At 46.2% G+C, this 23,589-nt stretch overlaps 1 protein-coding gene across 2 annotated transcripts in view; it reads right to left on the reverse strand.

Moving 5' to 3' along the window:
- The window catches only part of SYT1 (synaptotagmin 1), a 179,833-nt gene that overhangs the window by 51,234 nt on the left and 105,010 nt on the right, over positions 1-23,589 (reverse strand). For both annotated transcript variants that reach the window (XM_054399544.1, XM_054399543.1), the window contains exon 6: positions 19,463-19,580. In XM_054399544.1, coding sequence (XP_054255519.1) covers positions 19,463-19,580 — 118 coding nt within the window. The remainder of the gene's footprint in view (positions 1-19,462; positions 19,581-23,589) is intronic.

Genomic DNA, 23,589 nt, shown 5'->3' on the forward strand with positions numbered 1-23,589 from the left:
AAATTCCTTTGCTCTCTCAGTTGTCCAAATTCAGATCCCAAATACCTTATTTGTGAAGTAACATCCACTTCTTTTCAATTAAACCATTCCCCCTCTGTTTCTTACCCACGAGAGAGCAGCCTGAATTAACTTAGCTCTCAACCAGCTGGAACAATTTACAGCACAAGACTTGCTGATGCTGTCACATCCTTACATAAGCATTTCCTCACATCCCACATAGCCAGGGCTCCTGAACTTAAAAGCCTGCATTGTTGCATGCTCTTGTAATCACTACTTTTAGCATCTCTCAAGCACTGGCAAGGATGTGATGGTTTGCTGATGGGAAGCAAGTGATACAGCTAAGCACTTCAACACAGCTTCCTGGAACTTACTGCAGAAACACAACCCAGCACAGCGTGGTGATGAGTCTGGCCCTGGAGCCAGCTGTACTGCAAACACTCCTAGAGAGGCTCAACAAGAGTTTAAGAATCTTTCTCACCAGGGCTTCATCAGGTTCTCCTTCCCCCCTATCCTGACCTGGTAAGACCTCGCTGGGAATATTGCATCCAGTTCTGGGCTCCCCAGTTCAGGAGGGAGAGAGATCTACTCCAGAGACTCCAACAGAGGGCTACAAGGATGACAAAGGGACTGGAGCACTGCCTGGGGAGGAGAGGCTGAGAGCCCTGGGGCTGTTTAGTCTGGAGAGGAGAAGACTGAGAGGGGATTTAATAAATGTTTATCAATATCTGAGGGCTGGGGGTCAAGAGGGAGGGGACAGGCTCTGCTCAGTTGCACCCTGGGATAGGACAAGGGGCAATGGAGAGAAATGACAGTACAGGAGGTTCCACCTCAACATGAGGAGGAACTTCTTCACTGGGAGGGTGACAGAGCACTGGAACAGGCTGCCCAGGGAGGTGGTGGAGTCTCCTTCTCTGGAGCCTTTCCAGACCCATCTGGATGCATTTCTGTGTGACCTGCTTTACATTCTATGGTCCTGCTCTGGCAGGGGGGTTGGACTTGAGGATCTCTGGAGGTCCCTTCCAAGCCCTAACATCCTGTGAGCCTGTGATCCTATGAGGACATTATCATATTCTCTTCACAAATAGATTTAACCTGCAGACCTGTGGATGTAAAATATTCCATGATACCACTGGGAATCTGAAGCAGAAGAGGTCTCATGAACTGGACTTGATTTAGTAACTGAGATTAACCAGAACCCCTTCCTTCTCTGACCTGAGGCAATTCCTACAGAGATGCTGCTGAGCTGCAAAGATTACATTTGGATCCTGAAATCCTCAGGTGTCACTGCTTAGGGAATAGGAATTAAAAATTGGTTCTGCCTACTATTAGATCATGCAGATGTATGTCTGTACCTTTGTTTGGTATGGGACATACTCAAACCAGAGATAGATACAGTTGTGACGAAGCTCACAACACAAAGCTTACAGATCTTCCTCTCTACCTTCATGAAGAAAAAGAAAAAAAAAACAAAACAAAAGTAGAAACACTTGAGCTTTGCAGTGGGTGTGATTCTTTAACACCCACTTCATTTCAGGCCTGCTACTCATTGCACATTGGTCACTTGTGGCAGAAAACATCTGAATTTTGCAGTCAAATGAAAAGGTTTCTCTGCCAGCATGGGTACTGGACAGATGCTATGTGATCTGGGCTTTATTCGTGCCTCTCCTTAAGGAGAGTTATACATTTTACTGTTCTGCAATTCTTACAGTAATGCTGTAAGATACCACTGCACAGGAATTACTGTTGTTTTGAAAGAGTCAAAAATGCTGCTGTTTGTAAGCCTGAAGACAGTTCAGCATAAAAGAAAGAAATCCCTGTGGAGAATGAGCAATACCATGTCCAGAGAATCATAGAACGGCTTAGGTTGGAAGGGACTTTGGAGATTATCTACTCCAACTTCCCCACCATGGGCAGGGACATCTCTCACCTAGACTCAGCTGCTCAAGGTCTCATCCAACCTGGCCTTGAACACTTCCAGGGAGGAGGCAGCCACAGCCTCCCCAGGAAACTCATCCCAGAGTCTCACCACCTTTGTACAGATGTAGAAGATCCAGTCTAAACCTACTCTCTCTCAGCTTAAAACCATTCCCCCTGGTGGAATTGCTAGACACCCTTATGAAAAGTCCTTCTGCAGCCTTCCTGTAGGATCCCTTCAGGTGTTGGAAGGCATCAACAAGAAAGACACAAGATAGCTTAATAAAGATGAAGGGATTCTTAGTCTCTTCCTATGGACTGAACTCACTGCAGTAACCACCAGTGGAGATATTCACTTTCACAGATGCATTTTCACAGAATCACAGAAACATTCAGGTTGGAAAAGATCACCAAGTCCAACCCAGAACCCTACTCTACAAGGCTCACCCCTAAACCATAGCCCCAAGCACCACAGACAAACCACCTTGAAACACATCCAGGCTTGGGGACTCCACCACATCCCTGGGCAGCACATTCCAATCCATGACCACTCTTGCCCTCAAAAAATGTTTCCTACTGTCCAGTCTAAACCTCCCCAGCAGCAGCTTGAGGCCGTTGCCTCTTGTTCTGTCACTAATTCCCTGGGAGAAGAGACCAGCACCAAACCTCTCCACAAGGTCCTTTCAGGCAGTTGTAGACAGCAATGAGGTCTCTCCTCAGCCTCCTCTGTTCCACACTAACCATCCCCAGCTCCTTCAGTCTCTCTTCATCACATTTCTTCTCCAGGCCCTTCCCAGCTTCCTTGCCCTCCTCTGCCCTGGCTCCAGCACCTCCACATCTCTCTTGGATTGAGGTGCCCCAAACTGGACACAACACTGGAGGTGTGGCCTCCCCAGAGCTGAGTCCCAGGGGACAGTCCCCTCCCTGCTCCTGCTGGACACAGCATTGCTGATCCCAGCCAGGATGCCTTTGGCTTTCTTGGCCACCTGGGCACACTGCTGGCTCCTCTTCATCTGCTTGTCCTTTAACACCCCCAGGTCCCTTTCTGCCAGCAGCTTTCCAGCCACACTGCCCCAAGCCTGTAGCATTGCTTGGGGTTGTTGTGCCCCAAGTGCAGGACCTGGCACTTGGCCTTCTTGAAGCTCCTCCTGTTAACGTTGGCCATGGATCCAATCTATCCAAGTCCCTCTGCAGAGCCTCCCTACCCTGGTGCAGATCAACTCTCCACCTAACTTGGTATCATTTGCAAGCTTCCTGCTGACACACTCTGTGTCTCCATCAAGGTCGTCAATAAAGATGTTAAACAGAAGTGGCCCCAACACTGAGTCCTGAGGAACAGCACTGGTCACCAGCAGGATTTAACTCCCTTTTCCACCACTCTTTGGGCCCTTTTGTCCAGCCAGTGCTTTATCCAGCAGTGCATTTTACTACCCAGCAGAGGTTTTACTACTGTGTGAGATTGGTAACAGATCCACCAGTTGAGAGGAACACATCTGGCACCATCCTATCAACAGGAGTGGTATAATGGAGGGAAAAAAACATACAGATTTTTAGTTGCAAACCAAGTATATTGCTAAGGTACAGAAAAACAAAACAAAACCTAAGACCAGATCCCTTAATCTGTAAACCAGCTGCCTAGCACCTTAGCTGTCCTAAATAAGTCAACTATCTAAACATAGGTGTTGTTTGTGTAGATACTTCACTCATTCCAGCCTTGTTTTCCTCTCCAATGCACCTGAAAGTTTCACAAAGTGACACAAAAACTTTATAATAATATGTCTGAAGAGCTCTTGTCATACAGTTCAGGAAGAGGATGTAAAGACAGGACAGCTGCTGTGCTGACTTTCACACCCAAGAAACAACAGCACAAGAAACAGCACCTAGCAATTAAACCCAGACAGATTCTCACCTCCACCACACATGAATTTCTTTACAAGGGGAAAGTGGAATTTCTGGGCTTCACTTTTCCACCTCGTTGCCAGGTGATCTGCAAATTTTGCAGCTGACTTAGTAGAATGAAGTGGTTCTAAGGTCACATTGACTGTGCTGGAAAGTAGAAACAGCCCAGAGGGCTGGAGCACCTCTCCTGTGAAGACAGACTGAGAGAGTTGGGATTGTGCAGTCTGGAGAAGAGAACACTCTGAGGAGATCTCCTTGTGACCTTCCAATATCTGAAGGGGGCTACAAGAAAGCTGGGGAGGGACTTTTGAGGGTGCCAGGGAGTGATAGGACTGAGGGGAATGGAGCAAAACTAGAAATGGGGAGATACAGATTGAATGTTTGGAAGAAATTCTTCCCCATGAGGGTGGTGAGAGACTGGAAGAGGTTGCCCAGGGAGGTGGTGGAAGCCTCATCCCTGGAGGTTTTTGCAGCCAGGCTGGATGTGGCTGTGAGCAACCTGCTGTAGTGTGAGGTGTCCCTGCCCATGGCAGGGGGGTTGGAACTGGCTGATCCTTGAGGTCCCTTCCAACCCTGACAATTCCATGATTCTATGATTCTATCTGTCCAGCCCTGCACATTATCAAGCAGGGGACACCCTGTCTGAGAGCACAGGCTGTTAGCTCAATTGTATTCCTGAAATTGAGTTACATTTCCATGAGTCTTGCTTTGAATGTGAGGAAACCTCAGGGAATGGGGGGAAGTTTGTTTGACTTACATTTTCTGAACCAGGCATGCTAAATGAGAAGCACTGGGCAAGAAAGCAAAACTAGAAATGGAAGATTCAGATAGGGTATTAGGAAGAAGTTCTTCAGCATGAGGGTGGTGAGACACTGGAAGAGGTTGCCCAGGGAGGTGGTGGAAGCCTCATCCCTGAAGGTTTTTGCAGCCAGGCTGGAGGTGGCTGTGAGCAACCTGCTGTAGTGTGAGGTGTCCCTGCCCATGGCAGGGGGGTTGGAACTGGCTGATCCTTGAGGTCCCTTTCAACCCTGACACACAAAAGTCCCAGTGAGAATAATTGAATGTTGGCACCTCAATCTCAGTTAGCAGCCAGATTACATTTCTCTCCTGTTAGCTCAAGAAGGGTAATGGGAACTTTGGGGGGAACTGCAACAACAGAAGAAAAGCAGGATGTCCACCTTTAGTTAGAAAGGATTTAGAATCATAGATTCACAAAATCATACAGCAGTCCAGGCCAGAAGGGACCTCCAAAGCTCATCCAGTCCAACCTCCCTGAACTCAGCAGGGACATCCCCAACTAGATCAGGCTGCCCAGGGCCTCCTCCAGCCTCACCTTCAATATCTCCAGGGAAGGAGCCTCAACCACCTCCCTGGGCAACCTGTGCCAGTGTTCCACCAGCCTCAGTGTAAAGAACTTGTTCCTAATACCTAATCTCAATCTGCTCTTCTCTAGTTTGAAGCCATTTGGAACTGGCAGTGGGAAAACTTCTTTTCCATTTCTGTTCACAGAATCACAGAAACATTCAGTTTGGAAAAACCCCTCAGGATCACCAAGTCCAACCCAGAACCCTACTCTACAAGGCTCACCCCTAAACCATTGCCCCAAGCACTACATCCAAACCACCTTGAAACACATCCAGGCCTAGGGACTTCATCACCTCCCTGGGCAAAACATTCCAATGCCTGACCACTGTTGCTGTAAAAAAAATTTTCCTAATGTCCAGAATGTTCAGTCATAAGCATCCCATAGCTACTAGAAGAACACAGGCATTGCCAAATGTGTGCACAGGTTTGTACAACTACCACCCATAAAGCACATGTGTGCAGTAGTGAGACCACACAACTAGCAAGAGCTGCTTTGCTGCCTCTGTGCTTACACTGAAGCATACACTTCCTCTGCCATCACAGTGCTATTGGTCAGCAAAGTGTACTAGAGAAGACCTGCAGTTCCCTTCCCAGAATCCCTACTCCCTTCAGGGATAATTCAGGATCAGGGGGTCTAAGTTTGTGAAGTGTTTCTTTCCTTTTGAGATGTGCACACTGTGCTGAAGGGTCAAACCCCCAGACAATGGGCTAAGCACCTGTGAATGTGCTGACCTGGACCCTTCCTGGGGTCCAGATAAACATGTACCACCTGTAATTACCTTTGTAACACAGATGTGAACTGTGTGTGCCCCTGGCCATGTTTGGATATGCTCCATCCTGTAGGTCCAGTTATCAGGGTTCTGTGTTACCAAAGAGCATTAACTGTTTTGGGAAAGCATTTAAACCAGCCAAGAAGTCAGACAACCTGTCTTGTTCTCACCCAGACAGCAACAACAGCCAAATGCTGCCTGAGTAGCAGCTGAGGGCCTGCTTACCATAGAAGATTTCACCTCAACATGAGAAGAAACTTCTTTACAGTGAGGGTGACAGAGCCCTGGAACAGGCTGCCCAGGGAGGTTGTGGAGTCTCCTCTGGAGACTTTCCACCCCCATCTGGATGCATTCCTGTGTGACCTGCCCTACATTCTGTGGTCCTACTCTGGCAGGGGGGTTGGACTTGAGGATCTCTGGAGGTCCCTTCCAAGCCCTAACATCCTGTGAGCCTGTGATCCTATGAGGACATTATCATATTCTCTTCACAAATAGATTTAACCTGCAGACCTGTGGATGTAAAGTATTCCATGATACCACTGGGAATCTGAAGCAAAAGAGGTCTCATGAACTGGACTTGATTTAGTAACTGAGATTAACCAGAACCCCTTCCTTCTCTGACCTGAGGCAATTCCTACAGAGATGCTGCTGAGCTGCAAAGATTACATTTGGATCCTGAAATCCTCAGGTGTCACTGCTTAGGGGATAGGAATTAAAAATTGGTTCTGCCTACTATTAGATCATGCAGATGTATGTCTGTACCTTTGTTTGGTATGGGACAAACTCAAACCAGAGAGAGATGCTCTCTCCTTCTCTGGAGACTTTCCAGCCCCACCTGGAGGCATTCCTGTGCAGACTACCCTGGGTGATGCTGCTCTGGCAGGGGGGTTGGACCTGATGATCTCTTGAGGTCCCTTCCAACATCTGATATACTGTGAGACTGTGATACCACAAAGAGACAAGAGCCGAGTGCTGCCAGAGGAGCAGCTGAAGAACCTGCTCTAGCAGACCAACAACTTCACCCAGACCTTGCACTTGGACCAAGACAGAAAGGGGAAAAGCTCCAAGGGAACTGAATCCCAGAAGAGGCTACAGCCCAGCAACTGGGCACAACAAGAGAGAGGCTCCTTAGCCCTCTCTGAGTCAAGGACTGCTGGAATCATAGCCACAGTAGCTGGGAAGATACCAGACAGAGGAGCAAGCTGTGAGTCCCTGGCTAGTCTGCCACAGAATCCCATCTGTGGCAAACCCACAGAGCACAGCACCTGTATGGCCAATTTGAATTGCTGCATTGGAAAGGTTAGATCTGTGCTTGAATCATTTAACTGTCTTTAGATGTGGAGTGTAAAACCCCACAACCTGTGAACACATTTTGTAAACAAGTGATGGTGGTGGCTGAAGATACCACTGCCCAAAACATTCATTATAAAAGATATAAAACTATTCATTTTCATTGCACACACAAAGGGCTTACACCTTGCAAACACAGTCAGAAGGTCTATAAGAAATAACTGCATAAAGATCTAACAGAGACAATAACCTTTTGCCCAGATGGGATTAAACAAACAAAACCCAGGCATGTGGGATTTAAAGTAAGGATTTAAAATTGCTACTATTTCTTTGAAAAGTCCTACCAACTTCAGCTGCCTAACAGTGCTAATAAAATGCTCATCTTGCTGTCTTAAAAACTTACGTGACTTTACATGGTCCTGAAAAGGAAATCCCTTATTCTACTTCCCTCACTTTCTGAGACCATTTAAACACTGATTTAAACTGTATTTATAGAGATGAAAAAAGACATTTTCTTTCTGAGTTCATATTTTCATTTTTTCCCCTTCAAACACATTAAAAGAAAACACACAAGGCTGCAATTTTCAGAGAGTAAAAATCAATTAAACTTATTTGTAAGAGAAGTGACTAATTTCCCTAAGGACTCCAGAATCTATCTACAGTATTTCTACATCCATTTTACAGCCACTCATGTTGCTATGAAATTCATGTAAGGTTTGAAAACCTCAAGTATTAACTGTCTCATTTTCATATAAGTAATTAACACACACGTCTGCACACTTGCTTTGGGACTGCAGAACCAAATAAAAGCACACTGTTAATTTAATCAGGAAGAAGCATGCAGAAAAACACACACAAAATGCATTATTTAGATGTAGCTGTTCCAACAGAAGAACAAGAGGACTCTCTTCTCTCTGCTTGGAGGTATGTCTTGTGTAGGGAGTCAGAGAGTCACAGAATGTTAGGGCCTGGAAGGAACCTCCAAAGCTCATCCAGTCCAACCCCCCTGCCAGGGCAGGATCACCTAGAGTAGATCACACAGGAACACAGCCAGGTGGGTTTTGAACAGCTCCAGAGAGGAAGACTCCACAACCCCCCTGGGCAGCCCCTTCCAAGTGTTCTGTCACACTCACAGAGGAAAAAAAATTTTCTCTGTTTCCATGGAACTTCCTATGCCTCAGCTTCCACCACTGCCCCTTGTGCTGGCATTGGACATCACCCAGCAGAGCCTGGCTCCAGCCTCTGGGCACTCCCCCTGCACATCTTTATCACCAGCAATGAGGTCACCTCTCAGGCTCCTCCTCTCCAAGCTACAGAGCCTTCAGCTCCCTCAGGCTCTGCTCATAAGGAAGATGTTCCACTCCCCTCATCACCTTTGTGGCTCTGTGCTGGGGTCTTTCAGGCAGCACCCTTGAACTGTCAATGACAGACACTTATGGCTACCAGCTGCAGCATCCACACAGCTGGGTACAGACCTTTTCTTCCTCTGGTCAGTGTGCATGATAAAGCAGATGTGCACATACAGTAAGCTTTCTTGCCTTTTGCAGATCAAGAATTTGTTACAAGACCTGCTGAGCATTTTTGGCACAATGTTTGTCCTGACAATCATGAGAGCAATGCCTCCAGGTTTTGTGGTAATCAGCAGGCACAATCTCTTTTCCCTCATTTAAAGCACAGTGTTGGAAAAAAGAGAGCAATTTGACTCTGCTCCTTTGCAGGAATTATCACATTTGATGGTTCTAATACAATACATTATTGTGTGCAATAGCCTGTTGCAGATGACTCAGGGGAAATTGTGTACCCACTCCAAAATGGGCAATTACCTGACAGTATCCCCATCCCCATCAGAGTTTCCGGGAATATGAGAGTCTGTGTATCCTTTAACATGGCTTCTGTGCTGAACACATTGTATTTTGGAATATATTCTGATTTTACAGTTGCCTTCTTCAGCTTTTATCTTGAGGAAGAAATGGTTTGATGTTGGGATGAGAACAACTGCCATTCAAAGAGGACCATTTCAGACAAGGCTACCACCCCCTACTGCCCAGTTCTCAGGAAGATGTCAACAGAAATGTTCTTCCAGGCAGAAGAGAAAGCTTTTAACATGATGGAGGTCTGGTGCCTGATGCCATCACCACTGAAGGAGCCTACAAGTGTTAAGAGAGATGTATTGCTGCAGCCATAGAATCAGAGAATTGTCCGGGTCGGAAGGGACCTCAAGGATCAGCCAGTTCCAACCCCCTGCCATGGGCAGGGACACCTCACACTCCAGCAGGTTGCTCACAGCCACATCCAGCCTGGCTGCAAAAACCTCCAGGGATGAGGCTTCCACCACCTCCCTGGGCAACCACTTCCAGTGTCTCACCACCCTCATGGGGAAGAACTTCTTCCTAACATCCAATCTGAATCTCCCCATTTCTAGTTTTGCTCCATTCCCCCCACTCCTACCACTCCCTGACACCCTCAAAAGTTCCTCCCCAGCTTTCTTGGAGCCCCCTTCAGATACTGCAAGGCCACAAGAAGGTCTCCTGGGAGCCTTCTCTTCTCCAGACTGAACAGCCCCAACTCTCTCAGTGTCTCCAGAGCAGAGCAGCTCCAGCCCTCTGAGCACCCTCCTGGCCCTTCTCTGGACATGTTCCAGCACCTCCAGATCCTTCCTGTAGCAGGGGCTCCAGACCTGGACACAGTACTCCAGGTGGGGTCTCAGCAGAGTGGAGCAGAGGGGCAGAATCCCCTCCCTGGCCCTGCTGGCCACACTTCTCTTGCTGCAGCCCAGGCTCTGCTTGGCTCTCTGGGCTGCAAGTGCTCACTGCTGGCTCCTGTTGAGCTTCTCCTCCCCCAGCACCCCCAAGGCCTTTTCTTCAGGGCTGCTCTCAGGCCAGTCCCTGCCCAGCCTATATCGGTGCCTGGGATTGCCCTGACCCCAGTTCAGGACCTTGCACTTTTTGGAAGTTCTATCAGTGTATTTCAGTAGAAATACTGAAATAATAGGTGCTGTAGACATCCTCACAGTAAGTAGAGATCTTAAAATACATGTTGGTACTGATCTCTGTTGGATTCTTTAGGCTCAGGCTAGTTGCAAATGCAGCTGTTGTGGTTGTTTGTGGTTTCTTTTACTTTTATCTTTTCACAAGGCTGTTTTATTTTCCCTTAATATTCACTGAGTTATGCTTACAATATGGCTTATAGCAAAGCCATGGAACTAAGGATTTATTTCTCTTCCCATAATATTGCATTTGTGCTAGCCAGCTTTTAAGGTTCCTTATGTCTTAATGAAGTTATTAAAGTGAATGCTCTGGCTGCATAATTCATCAGCATTCAGTCTGTCTTCCAAGAGCTGGCTTCTAAACAGATTTGAATTTTGCCCCCATTCTTTCCTAAGACATCCAATCAAGCCTTTTAAATTGGAAGGCAACATTTAAACCAAAAGTCTAATTGTAGAAAACTGGCTTGACTTCTGCCACAGTTCCATTTGGCCCCCAGACATGCTTCTGACTGTGTGTTTGCTTGGCAGACACAGAGAGGTGCTGAGTGTTTTCTGTTCCTAACTCATAAACATGGAGATTAGCTTTCACACATAATGGACTGGATTATGAGGCACTTTCTCTTTATGCTTTCTCTAGAAGGAAAGGCACATGGCTTCAATGACAATCCTCTTCTCCTTTCAGCTCTTCCTAAGTGTTATTTTGGCATAAATATATAGAGTTTAGAGTCTATTATAAGTTTTGCTACTTGGCAGAAGCAAGGCATTAATTTGGCATAAATAGGTAGGGTTTGGTGTCTCCTATAATATTTGCTACCTGGCAACAACTCCTAAAGCAATACCTGAGGCCACACCAGCTGAGGCAGGAGTGGTGAGAGGCAGCAGTGCTGAGACAAGGAGGAGGGATGCTTTGCTTGCTACTAGGATATAGTCTAGATAATTAGATTCACTAAAAGCTAAGCATGCTAAAACCCCATAAACCTACACAGAGTTTTAGGAGGAAACCATACTGAAATTAATCTGGAAGAGATTATCAGGTGTGTTAAGACTTACACTTATCATCATCCTATCACTGATTATTTTGGATACAAAATAGTATTTTACCAGTAATACATGCAGTCACTGAGGTTCTTAAAAAGACAAATGTAGCAGAAAAAAAGGAAAAGGGAAAGAGGAAAAGGAAAAAAGAAAATGGAAAAAATGAAAAGGAAAAAGGGAAAGAGGAAAAGGAAAAAGCAGAGAAAAAAGGAAAAGGGAAAGAGGAAAAGGAAAAAAGAAAATGGAAAAAATGAAAAGGAAATAGGGGAAAGGAAAAGGAAAGGGGAAAAAGGGAAAAGGAAAAAGCAGAGAAAAAAGGAAAAGGAAAATGAAAAAATGAAAATGAAAATGAAAAAGCAGAGAAAAAGGGAAAAGGAAAAGGAAAAAATGAAAATGAAAAGGAAAAAGCAGAGAAAAAAGGAAAAGAAAAAGGAGAAAAGGAGAAAAGGAGAAAAGGAAAAGAAAAAAGGACAACGAGGAGGAAAAGGGGAAAAGGAGAAAAGGAAAAAAGGAAAAAAGGAAAAGGACTAGGCTGAAGGCCCAAGGTACTAAAGTCTGGCTGGGTGCCAGCCACAGCCTCTTCTGCTGGTCCAGCAGGAACCTGTATTCAGGCAATTTATTTCAATACTTGGTTGATCAAAGCAGGAAAAGTTGTTGGAAGCTGAAGTGAAAGCTTTTATTTCATACTAGGAACAAAAGTGAACACAAAAGGAGGGTATGACTAAACACATGGAAACCTACAGTACTGCTTGCATAAATGTGCAGGAATATTGGGAGTCTTCCTGTGTCATAAAAGGAAGCACCATATTCATTGCACAGACCACACTGGCTGCTAGTCAGCTGTGCTGAGGGCTAAAGAACCATTTCCTTCTTTACAAAGTAAGTAAAAAATACAAATAGAAAGCATTTAGTTAAAGCTTCATACTCCTTTAAATCCACATGTGGAATCGATGCCACGCTGATTGGAATGAGTATCACAGAATCAACCAGGTGGGAAAAGACCTCAGAGATCATCAAGTCCAACCTATTACCTAATACTAACACCTCCTGACAATTAAACCATGGCTCCAAGTGCCACAGCCAAGCTTTTGTTGAACACCTCCAGGGATGGTGACTCCATCACCTCCCTGGGCAGCACATTCCAAGGGACAGTTACTCTTTCTGGGAAGAACTTTCTCCTCACCTCCAGCCTAAACTTCCCCTGGTGCAGCTGGAGACTGTGTCCTCTTGTTCTGCTGCTGGTTGCCTGGGAGAAGAGACCAACCCCCACCTGGCTACAACCTCCCTTCAGGTAGTTGTAGAGAGCAGTAAGCTCTCCCCTAACTGGTCAGGGAGCTGCAGAGAATTCCTGCCCTCTTTCTGGAGCAGAAGAGATTGTAAATCTGAATTAACTATCCCAATTGAGCAACAGCTCTTGTGAAGCAAACAGCATTACTGAGCTGCACTGTGCCCTTTAGCAAGGAATTAGTCAGACTAGGTCTCTATGGCCTGATTGGAGAGATTAAGCTGCAAACTGTTTTTGAAATCCTCTAATTTTGCAAATCATCTAAATAAATTAAAAAAACCTAACACAGTGACTTGGGAGTTTAAGTTCCCTTGATTTGCTGTAAGAACCTAAGCTTCTAAGCCCCAAAATAACAATTTGGGTGAAGGACACCTATAAAGTCATGTAACCCATGTTTACCAAGTTCAGGCAAATAAAAATAATTTCCTGAGAGCTTACATTCCTACCTACCACCTGCCAGATGTCAGCTTCATTAAAAATGCATTGGAATACAATTTAAATAATGTAAATGGCATTCTGAAACATGCACAATTGTTTGCCAGAGGCCCTTGCTTGCCAGAAGTAGCAATTTTCACTCCTTGTGGTGGTGGTTTGATGAGCTCAGGCTGCACAGTTCCAGTGTTTGAGACAAGGTTTGCTTTAGTCACAGCCTTCTCCCCTGTGAAGAGAGCCTGAGAGCCCTGGGGCTGTTCAGTCTGGAGAAGAGAAGGCTGAGAGGGGATCTGATCAATGTCTCTCAAGAGCTGAGGGGTGGGTGTCAAGGGGAGGGGGCCAGGCTCTTTTGGGTGGTGCACAGGAATAAGCCAAGGAACAATGGAGACAAACTTGAACAGAGAAGGTTTCAGCTCAACACGAGGAGAAACTTCTTTACAGAACCCTGGAGCAGGCTGCCCAGAGAGGTTGTGGAGTCTCCTTCTCTGGAGACTTTCCAACCCCACCTGGATGCATTCCTGTGCAGACTCCCCTAGGTGATCCTGCTCTGGCAGGGGGGTTGGACCTGATGATCTCTGGAGGTCCCTTCCAACCTCTAATGTTCTGTGATTCTGTGAAATAACTTTAAGACTTGGGAGTTTATTGCTCAGCTGGGTGATCTGATTTTATTACAAGGAGTTTGATGAATTTGATGATGAGTCTGTTGTCTCTTATTGTTGTTTCTGGAGTAACTTTTGCCTGGCTTTAGACTGCTAAAAAAATTTATGGGAAAAAAAGGTTAAAATGCTGGAGATAAAGACTTTTTGTTGTTGGTTGGTTGGTTGGTTTTGGAACTGTAGTAGCCATTAAATAGGACCTATATGCCAAGTAGCATATAGGATTAATATTTCACCAGTAGAAGCCTTGTAGAATGACTAGCAAAGGTAGTACTCTTTCATAGAGTCATAGAATGGGCTGGGCTGGAAGGGACCTCCAAAGCTCATCCAGTCTGACCTCCCTGCACCCAGCAGGAACATCCCCAACTAGATCAGGCTGCCCAGGGCTTTCTCTAGCCTCATCTTGAATATCTCCAGGGAAGGAGCCTCAACCACCTCCCTGGCAAGCTGTGCCAGTGTTCCACCAGCCTCAGAGTAATGAACTTATTGCTAACATCCAATCTCAATCTGCTGTGCTCTAGTTTGAAGCCATTGTCCCTCATTCTGTCCCTGCAAACTCTCTCCATCCTTCCTGTATCCCCCCATTAGGTACTGGAAGGCTGCTATTAGATCTCCCCAGAGCTTTCTCCAAGCTGAACACCCCCAGCTCCCTCAGCCTGTCCTCATAGCAGAGCTGTTCCAGCCCCATGATCATTTTCATGGCCCTCATCTGGACCCTATCCATCAGCTCCATGTCCTTCCTATACTGAGGGCTCCAGACCTGCAGACAGTACTCCAGGGGAGGTCTCATCAGAGCAGAGCAAAGTGGCAGAATCACCTCTCTGGCTCTGCTGACAAACATCTTTTGCTGCAGCCCAGGCTGTGATTTGCCTTCTGTGCTGCAAGCTCACACTGCCTGCTCCTGTCATCCATCAGCACCCCCAAGTTCTTTGCCTCAAGGCTGCTTCCTAACACCTCCTCCCCAGTCTGTATTGATAGCAAGGATTGTTTTGGCCCTCAATCTGCTTTGCTCAGTCTCCTGCTTTTGGTATGTATTTTTACACCTGGGTTCTCCATCTGCACAATATAAGCATTAGAAATTAAGCATGTTTCAGTCTGATTGACCACAACTATGGATTTCATAATTTTCTAGCTAGTACTTCAGAAGGCTACTGAGCTACACTGACTTTTTGTTTTGTGTGTGTGTTGAGAGTGAAGGTAACATAAATGCTAAAGCTTTCCACATCATTGGTGTGCAAAGGTATAGCAGATATTTACTAGCAGCATTAAGACATGGAGAGAAGCATGCAGAAGAAAACTCTCAGGTCACCTGCACTGTGCTATGACAGACCTCCTGCAGGGCTCCTCCTTTCAGCAAGGTGGAGAAACGCCACAGAGAGGCATAAAGGTTGGATGCAAGAGGGAGCAGAGACCTTTCCAAATATCTGTCTTCTGCTTTTCCCAGCATTTTCTCCAAAGCAGGAGAGAACAACAAAAAGACATTCTACACTCAAAAAAAAAAAAAAAATCAAATCCTTTTTGCCTATTTTTGACAAGCTTCTAAGATTTTTTTCTTCTCCATTTGTGTCACCTATGTAATTTTCACCTCTTGCTAATGGCTTTCCCCTGGCAACAGTTTGTGCTGGGGAGTACAGAGGTAACATTCAGTTGGAGATCACATTTGATTGTTAATCTTTTCCCACCTCCACTACAATACAAAACTTTCAGCTTTGCAGAAAAAGAAAAGTCCTTTCAGCATCTAGAGAAAACAACAAAAGTAGTGTGGAAAGCACTCACTAATCAAGATAAAACCCTGCCACCTTCATTAGCACCTAGCAGCACTGCACTTTGAGACTGGGTATTATTTAGGGTTGAATAATGACCAAGAGGATCCCAGCTTGATTTCAAAAGTTATTTCTGCATAATGTATTCAGAAGACAAGTTCCCTAATGAAAGGTACTGCACCCACTTTAAACCAACACCATTTCATCTGTAATTACTGCCTGAGGAATATTGTTCTAACTGCCATTTATCACTTCAGTGGCTTTTGAATTCCTGCTACAAGTGTGGCATTCCATTGGGTTTGTTTGTCTCCTAGAGAACAGGATGTTTCTAGCTGAGCATGGCCCCAAAAGAGGATAACAAAACCTATCATCCCCTAGAAATGTATTTCAGTGTTCTCCATGGGCTTTAGCACAGAGGAGGGCTAGCCCCTTCATTTCCCCATAGTTATTTCCAACACAGGGCATTTTATTTTCCTTCTGAAGTTTGCAGAAGGTCTCCAATTCATTAGTGCTTGCCCCGCTCCTCTCTTTCTTTTCTTAGGAGCTGAGTACCCATTATCCATCACATTTCTTGCAAAGCTGAGAAAATAATAGAGATGATCTGGCTCTTAGAGTAAGACTTCAGTCAAAAAAATCCCACACTTCTGCATTTCCCCAGGTCAAGAGAGGGCCACAAGGATGCTTAGGGGACTTGAGCATCTCCCCTGTGAAGAGTGACTGAGAGCCCTGGGGCTGTTTAGTCTGGAGAAGAGAAGGCGGAGAAGGGATCTGATCAATGTCTCTCAAGAGCTGAGGGGTGGGTGTCAAGGGGAGGGGGCCAGGCTCTTTTTGGTGCTTCACAACGATAAGACAAGGAACAATGGAGACAAACTCGAACATAGAATATTTCAGCTCAACATGAGGAGAAATTTCTTTACAATGAGGGTGATAGAGCCCTGGAACAGGCTGCCCAGAGAGGTTGTGGAGTCTTCTTCTCTGGAGACTTTCAAAACCCACCTGGATGCATTCCTGTGTGGACTTTTTTTGGGTGATCCTGCTTTAGCAGGGGGGTTGGACTGGATGACATCTGGAGGTCCCTTCCAACCTCTAATATTCTCTGATACTGTCATTCTAAAAATCTGTTCATTCATAAGATAACAATTAGGAATAAAATGTGCTTAAGAACATTAGTTTGCAGTTGGTTCAGTAGAGCATTAGGGAAACTGTTAGGAGTTTGACCTAACCCAGTATCCATTTCAGACAAGAGAAACCTAGACTTGATTGAGGTGAGGCAATGACTGCAACATTATCTTCATATCTTTTACTTTACTATGTCTGTTGCTGTACAGATAAAGAGTTTAGAAGGAAGTAAAAGAAAACAAAAAAGATAACTGGTGCTGGTAAGAGACTCTTTTCCCTGGCTTTGTGAAGGTTCTCTTGTTCTAGTTCATCAAAAACAGTAAATACAAACTTCAGGCTTGCTTTCAGCAGATTCCCATTTCTCTGTGTATTTTACTTGTTATAACCTTGCATTAAGATCATTGGAAAACAGAAGCAAAACATGTTTTTCCTGTCACTTGCTAATTCACAAGCAGCAATCACATCAACTTTGTGTTAGTGACAGCTGTACAAGTCTTCACTTCTAGGGCTGTGCTGGAAATATCCTCATTCTCTATGGTGGGTAGAAACTACATCTTTTAAACAGAAGGTATATAAAATAAAGTTCTCCTGGGAAGACCATCCTGTTATTTAATTTGGTCTCATCTAACTTGGCAACTTGAACAGTAGTTTGTGCTCAAATTCCATACACAGCAGAGAATGGAAGGCTACATGAGCCCCATCACATCCTTGGGACAGCCCTACCCCAGAGACACATGCCTGATCACAGAATCACAGAATTCACCAGGTTGGGAAAGCCCTTCAAGATCATCAAGTCCAACCTATCACCCAACACCATCTAATCAACTAACCCATGGCACTGAGTGCCTCATCCAGGCTGTTTTCAAACACTTCCAGGGACAGCGACTCCATCACCTCCCTGGGCAGCACATTCCAATGACAGACTCCCTGTCTGGGAAGAATTTCTTCCTACCATCCAGCCTAAATCTCCTCCGGTGCAGCTTGAGACTGTGTCCTCTCCTTCAGTCACTGTTGCCTGGGAGAAGAGACCAACCCCCACCTGGCTACAGCCTCCCATCAGGTAGTTGTAGAAGGCAATAAGGTCTCCCCTGAGCCTCCTCTTCTCCAGGCTAAAATGATGCAATGTGTGCTGACTGCACACTCCCTTAGAGATGGCTTATCCTATCCCACTCATACTGTCAATAGCCTTGCTGTGAGGAAAAACTATGAGGACAAATGTAGGTGCAGAACACGTTGGAGACATCAACCTCACTGACTACCACAGTGTTACAGTCTGAAGGGGGAACTTCAGCCCAGTCCCTGACTGCAAAGACTGGAAGTAAAATCAATTACCATTGGATGCAAAAGGAAAATAATGTTAAGGTCTATAGAATTCATTGGCTTGCTAATGGGATATAGAGCAGAGGCAGAAATAGTTATTGCACTTTTCCTTCTGCTGTTGCTTCTCTCTCTTTTTCTCTCTCTCCTACGGCCTTGCCAGAGGATCTCTGTTTTGACTCCTGTGTGAGGTAATAGGAAGGAGGGAGGGAGTTGGGGAGGAGGTGAATGGTCCCCCTGGATCCATCCAGGAGGCTCTGAGGAGTTTCTGTGTTGTTTATAAATGGTAAATCTCTTTATATTGTACATCTATTGTATCTTTGGTACATATCCATTGTATTTCATACTTCTAGATTGTAGTTTGCTTGTAAACAGAGCTTCATTTGCTTCTATCCCAAGCTGAGCTGGTCTGGCAATTTATTTTGGGGGTAGTTTCCTCCAAATTATTTGGGGGGGTGGGGGTGTAATTTCAACCCACCACACACAGGTACAAGACTGTCACTTTGACTGCTGGTGCACACACAAATGTAGAGCACTTTCAGCTCTGAGCATGGAAACAACCACACCTGAGCCCTTCCAATGTAGCAACCACCATCCTAGCATCTCAACCTGCAGTCAGCACAGTGACCTGTGGTGCATTCCCCTGTGATGTATTATTATTAGTAACATGGCAGGCAAATGCTCACATTGTGTGAGATTAAGTAGCTAGCAGGAATTGTAGTCAGATTTTTTTTTTCCTCTTGCTTGAATAGTCTTTATTTATCTCCAGGCAACAGAGCAGAAGTACAGAGAGCTTGTACTGTCATCTGACTATTCCACTCTTCAGACTTTGTCTTGGAGGGGAATGCAATGTTCTAACAGTGTGAGAGCTGAAATCCCCCTCCCACACTGACAATGACCAGGCTAGCTCAGTCTAGAAGCAAATGCAAGCTGTATTTACAAGCAAATCTACAATCTATGATGGAATGCAATGAATCTGTACAAACAGACACTATTCACAACAGTTACAAAGAGGTACAACCAACAAAAAAGCACAACCAAGCTCCCTTTGCTTCCCCCAGAGAGGGGACGTCCCAAGGGGCCTCTCCCCCCAAGACCAGAAGGACCCAGACCCCCCTGGCAGAAGGCAGAGAGTCAGGAAGCAGACAGGCTGTTCGCTCATCAAGGTCAGTGTGTTATCTTCAGCCAGAAAAGAAGCAGCAGCAGACAGACAGAAGCCCAGCGAGCTGCAAACTGCAGACTCCAACTGCCCCAACTTTGTTTTGAGTAGTGGTTCTTAAACATTTGTCTCTCCCCAAGGGAAGCGTTTAGACCAATCATTATTTGGCTTTCTTACACCCAATAGTGACTTATTTACATTCCTTCACCTTCTCTGCTTGAACTCTGTGAAGAAAAATCTGAAAGGCCGTTTCAAACCATCACACATGTGCAATGAAATTCCTTTTTCTGAAGCCAGAACAAATTCTGGTGGACTCAGTCACACCCTAGCTTTCGGAACACACGAATCCCAGTTGTGCAGATACTGAGCAAAGAGCCCTTACCCTTTTTTTTTTTTCCCCCCAACAGAAAAGGTGTGGATTTTGTGCATCTCCAAGCCTGCCAAAGCCACAGGCAGATTTTCATGCACATACCTGACAGCCCACCGACATCCATCTTCTTCAAGTTCTTTGCCTCCAGGATGACGACGGTCAGCTTGCCAGCAGTCGGCACGTAACGGAGGGAGAAGCAGATGTCACCCAGCTTTTCTTGCTGTGAAAGCAAGCACGACAAGGTGTTACATTTTCATCAGTTTTTTTTTTTTTGTACCTCTCAGAAATGCAGTTTTGAAAGCCTCCATGGAAAATCAACAGGACTACAAACTCTGACTGTTAAGCCAAACATGCAAATAAACAGTAGAGGATGTCTTAGAATCATAGGTTTGGGTTGTAAAGGACATCCAAAGGTCATCTAGTCCAACCCTCCTGCAATGACCAGGGATGTCCTCCACTAGATCAGGTTGCTCAGAGTCTTGTAGAGCCTGACCTTGAACATCTCCAGGGATGGGGCCTCAACTACCTCCTTGGGCCATCTGTTCCAGTGTTCCAGCACCCTCATGGTAAAGAATTTCCTCCTAACGTCCAGCATAAATCTACTCTTAGAATCATAGACTTGTCAGGGTTGGAAGGACTTCAAGGATCAGCCAGTCCCAAATTCCTTGCCATGGGCAGGGACACCTCACACTGCATCAGGTTACTCTGAGCCACATCCAGCCTGCCCTTCAAAACCTCCAGGGATGAGGCTTCCACCACCTCCCTGGGCAACCTCTTCCAGTGTCTCACCACCCTCATGGGGAAGAATTTCCTCCTAACATCCAATCTGAATCTACCCATTTCTAGTTTTGCTCCATTCCTCCCAGTCCTGTCACTCCCTGACACCCTCAAAAGTCCCTCCCCAGCTTTCTTGTAGCCCCCTTCAGATACTGCAAGGCCACAAGAAGGTCTCCTCAGAGCTTTCTCTTCTCCAGACTGAACAGCCCCAACTCTCTCAGTCTGTCTCCATGGCAGAGGAGCTCCAGCCCTCTGCTCATCCTCATGGCCCTTCTCTGGACACCTTCCAGCATGTCCAGATCCCTCTTGTAATAGGGGCTCCAGAACTGGATGCAGTACTCCAGGTGTGGTCTCAGCAGAGTGGATCAGAGGGGGAGAATCCCCTCCCTGGCCCTGCTGGCCACACTTCTCTTGCTGCAGCCCAGGCTCTGCTTGGCTTTCTGGGCTGCAAGTGCAGCCCTCTCTAATTTCAAACCGTTGCCCCTTGTCCTGTTGCAGGCCTTTGGAAACAGTCCCTCTCCATCCTTCTTGTAGGCTCCTTTCAGGTACTGGAGGGCTGCTATTGGGTCTCCCCAGAGCTTAGTCTTCTCCAGGCTGGATGACCTCAGCCACCTCAAGCCTGTCAACTCTTCCACGTTTCCCAGCTTAAATCCTTGATAATCTCAAATTCATTCCAACAACTGGAGTTCACAGCAACCCCCCTAAATGGAGCCAAATTACAAGCTACATGCTGGCTGCAAAGGAAGTTAGATTGCTCAGCACTTGCCCCCTGACAATCAGAGTCCCACAAAACCTGTTTGCCCTTTAAGCCAGGTCATGACTGGCTATACTTCCAGCTTATGTTTCAGTGGAAATCAATTAGGGCACATCCCAGAACCACACACAGAAACATTCAGGTTGGAAAAGACCCTGGGGATCACCCAAGTCCATGCATACACAGCTACTAGACTGTTTCTTTATGTATTTTTCAGTCAGGGTTGGAAGGGACCACAAGAATCATCCAGTTCCAACCCCCCTGCCATGGCCAGGGACACCTCACACTACAGCAGGCTGGCCAGAGCCTCATCCAGCCTGGCCTTAAACACCTCCAGGGATGGGGCCTCAGCCACCTCCCTGGACAACCCATTCCAGGCTCTCACCACTCTCATGGGGAAGAACTTCTTCCTCACATCCAGTCTGAATCTCCCCACTTCCAGCTTTATTCCATTCCCCTCAGGCCTGTCACTCCCTGATATCCTAAAAAGTCCCTCCCCAGCTTTCTTGTAGCCCCCTTCAGATACTGGATTTCCTGAGCAACTGTAACATGGGGTTGTCCCCCATACTTTTCTCACAAAAGTATAAAACACGTTGTTATAGTTTGAAGGTGGAACTTTAGCCTAGTTCCTAACTGAAAAATAAGAGTAGGGATTTTCCATAAATTTAGAGCCTGCAAGAAAGCCATTTCAGAGTGAATCTGTCCAAGAGGAGAATGCTGCTTAGAAATGATCACTGGTATGTATGATCCAAGCTTCTTTCCTCCTTCCTTTCAGGTCCAGCAATCTCTCTAGGTGGGTAACAAGGTTGCTTTTGAGAGCAGAACAATTGAGTTACACTGAACAGCTCAATAAAGCACTGCAGGCAGCAATGTTTCTCTTTCAAAGAGATTAGTCCTTATGGTGTCTGCCTGCCTGTTTGCAGAACTTCTGGCAGCAGACTATGAAGTACAGGTTCTATGAAGATGAATCTCTTTGGTTGTGGTGTTTTGTGAGAATAAATTGGAAGGTTGGCTGTTGAAAAGTTTTAGGGGTGTACCCAAAGTTTTTTGTCAAGACATCAGCTCCATGTCCTTCCTGTGTTGAGGGCTCCAGAGCTGCACACAGTACTGCAGGTGAGGTCTCATCAGAGCAGAGCAAAGTGGCAGAATCACCTCTCTGGCTCTGCTGGCAATGCTGCTTTGGATGCAGCCCAGGCTGTGATTTGCCTTCTGTGCTGCAAGCTCACCCTGCCTGCTCCTGTCCAGCTTCTCATCCATCAGCACCCCCAAGTCCTTTTCCTCAGGGCTGCTTTCTATCCCCTCCTCCCCCAGTCTGTATTGACAGTGAGGATTGCTCCAGCCCAGGAGCAGAACCCTGCCCTTGCTCTTGTTGAACCTCATGAGGTTCACCCAGGCAACTCCTCCAGCTTGTCCAGGTCACAGCATGGACTGCACTGTTGTGGATTTATTATTCCTCCCTGCCTGCATATTCTGTTATAAATCCCAGCATAGATTCAGCACATGGATGTCAGATGTATAATCTGCACAGCTGCAGCCTGCGATGGCATGGTGACAGCAAAACATGCTCCTGTTCCCCTGACATTTCAGTTTGAAAGCCCATATTGGCTAGGCTAATGGTGAAGCTGTTCAGAATGGCAGAAATCAATTGCTTATTGATTGGTGTTCGCATGGTCACAGCTCACACAGCCACCCAGTGCTCCCCATGGTTGCTGTTCTATTACATGGTAGACTTGGTTTGAATTAGCCTGGTTGATTCATGAGGCTCTGAAACAAGGCTAGGTCTGAAAGCTCATTTTTATGTTCCATCTTAGAGACCTTTGTATCACCCAACATTCATAGAATCATAGAATCAGTCAGGGTTGGAAGGCACCACAAGGACCATCCAGTTCCAACCCCCCTGCCATGGGCAGGGACACCTCACACTACAGCAGCCTGGCCAGAGCCTCATCCAGCCTGGCCTTAAACACCTGCAGGGATGGGGCCTCAACCACCTCCCTGGACAACCCATTCCAGGCTCTCACCACTCTCATGGGGAAGAACTTCTTCCTCATGTCCAAGCCTGAATCTCCCCACTTCCAGCTTTATTCCATTCCCCCCAGTCCTATCACTCCCTGAGATCCTAAAAAGTCCCTCCCCAGCTTTCTTGTAGCCCCCTTCAGATACTGCAAGGCCACAAGAAGGTCTCCTGGGAGCCTTCTCTTCTCCAGACTGAACAGCCCCAACTCTCTCAGTCTGTCCTCATAGGAGAGGTGCTCCAGCCCTCTGCTCATCCTGGTGGCCCTTCTCTGGACACCTTCCAGCATGTCCAGATGCCTCTTGTAATAGAGGCTCCAGAATTGGATGCAGTACTCCAGGTGGGGTCTCACCAGAGCTGAGCAGAGGGGGAGAATCCCCTCCCTTGACCTGCTGGCCACACTTCTCCTGATGCAGCCCAGGCTCTGCTTGGCTCTCTGGGCTTTGCCCTCACTTCCAGATTCCCTTTGGTTGTAGCAGCACAGAACCTGTGTTCCACTGGACTTATCAGAAACCTAACAGAACATCTAAACATATCTGTTTTGGGAAGGTCCTTTCAACTCAGTACCTTGCTTCTAATTGTCCCTTTGGGTGGATTTTTTTGTTTGTTTAGGGCTTTTAAAAATCTTGGGGCTTTTTTGTTGTTGTTGTTTGGAGGGGTTTTGGTTTTTTGTTTTTTTTTTTT

The sequence above is a fragment of the Indicator indicator genome, chromosome 3, assembly GCF_027791375.1.
Source record: "Indicator indicator isolate 239-I01 chromosome 3, UM_Iind_1.1, whole genome shotgun sequence".
Lineage (NCBI taxonomy): Eukaryota > Metazoa > Chordata > Aves > Piciformes > Indicatoridae > Indicator > Indicator indicator.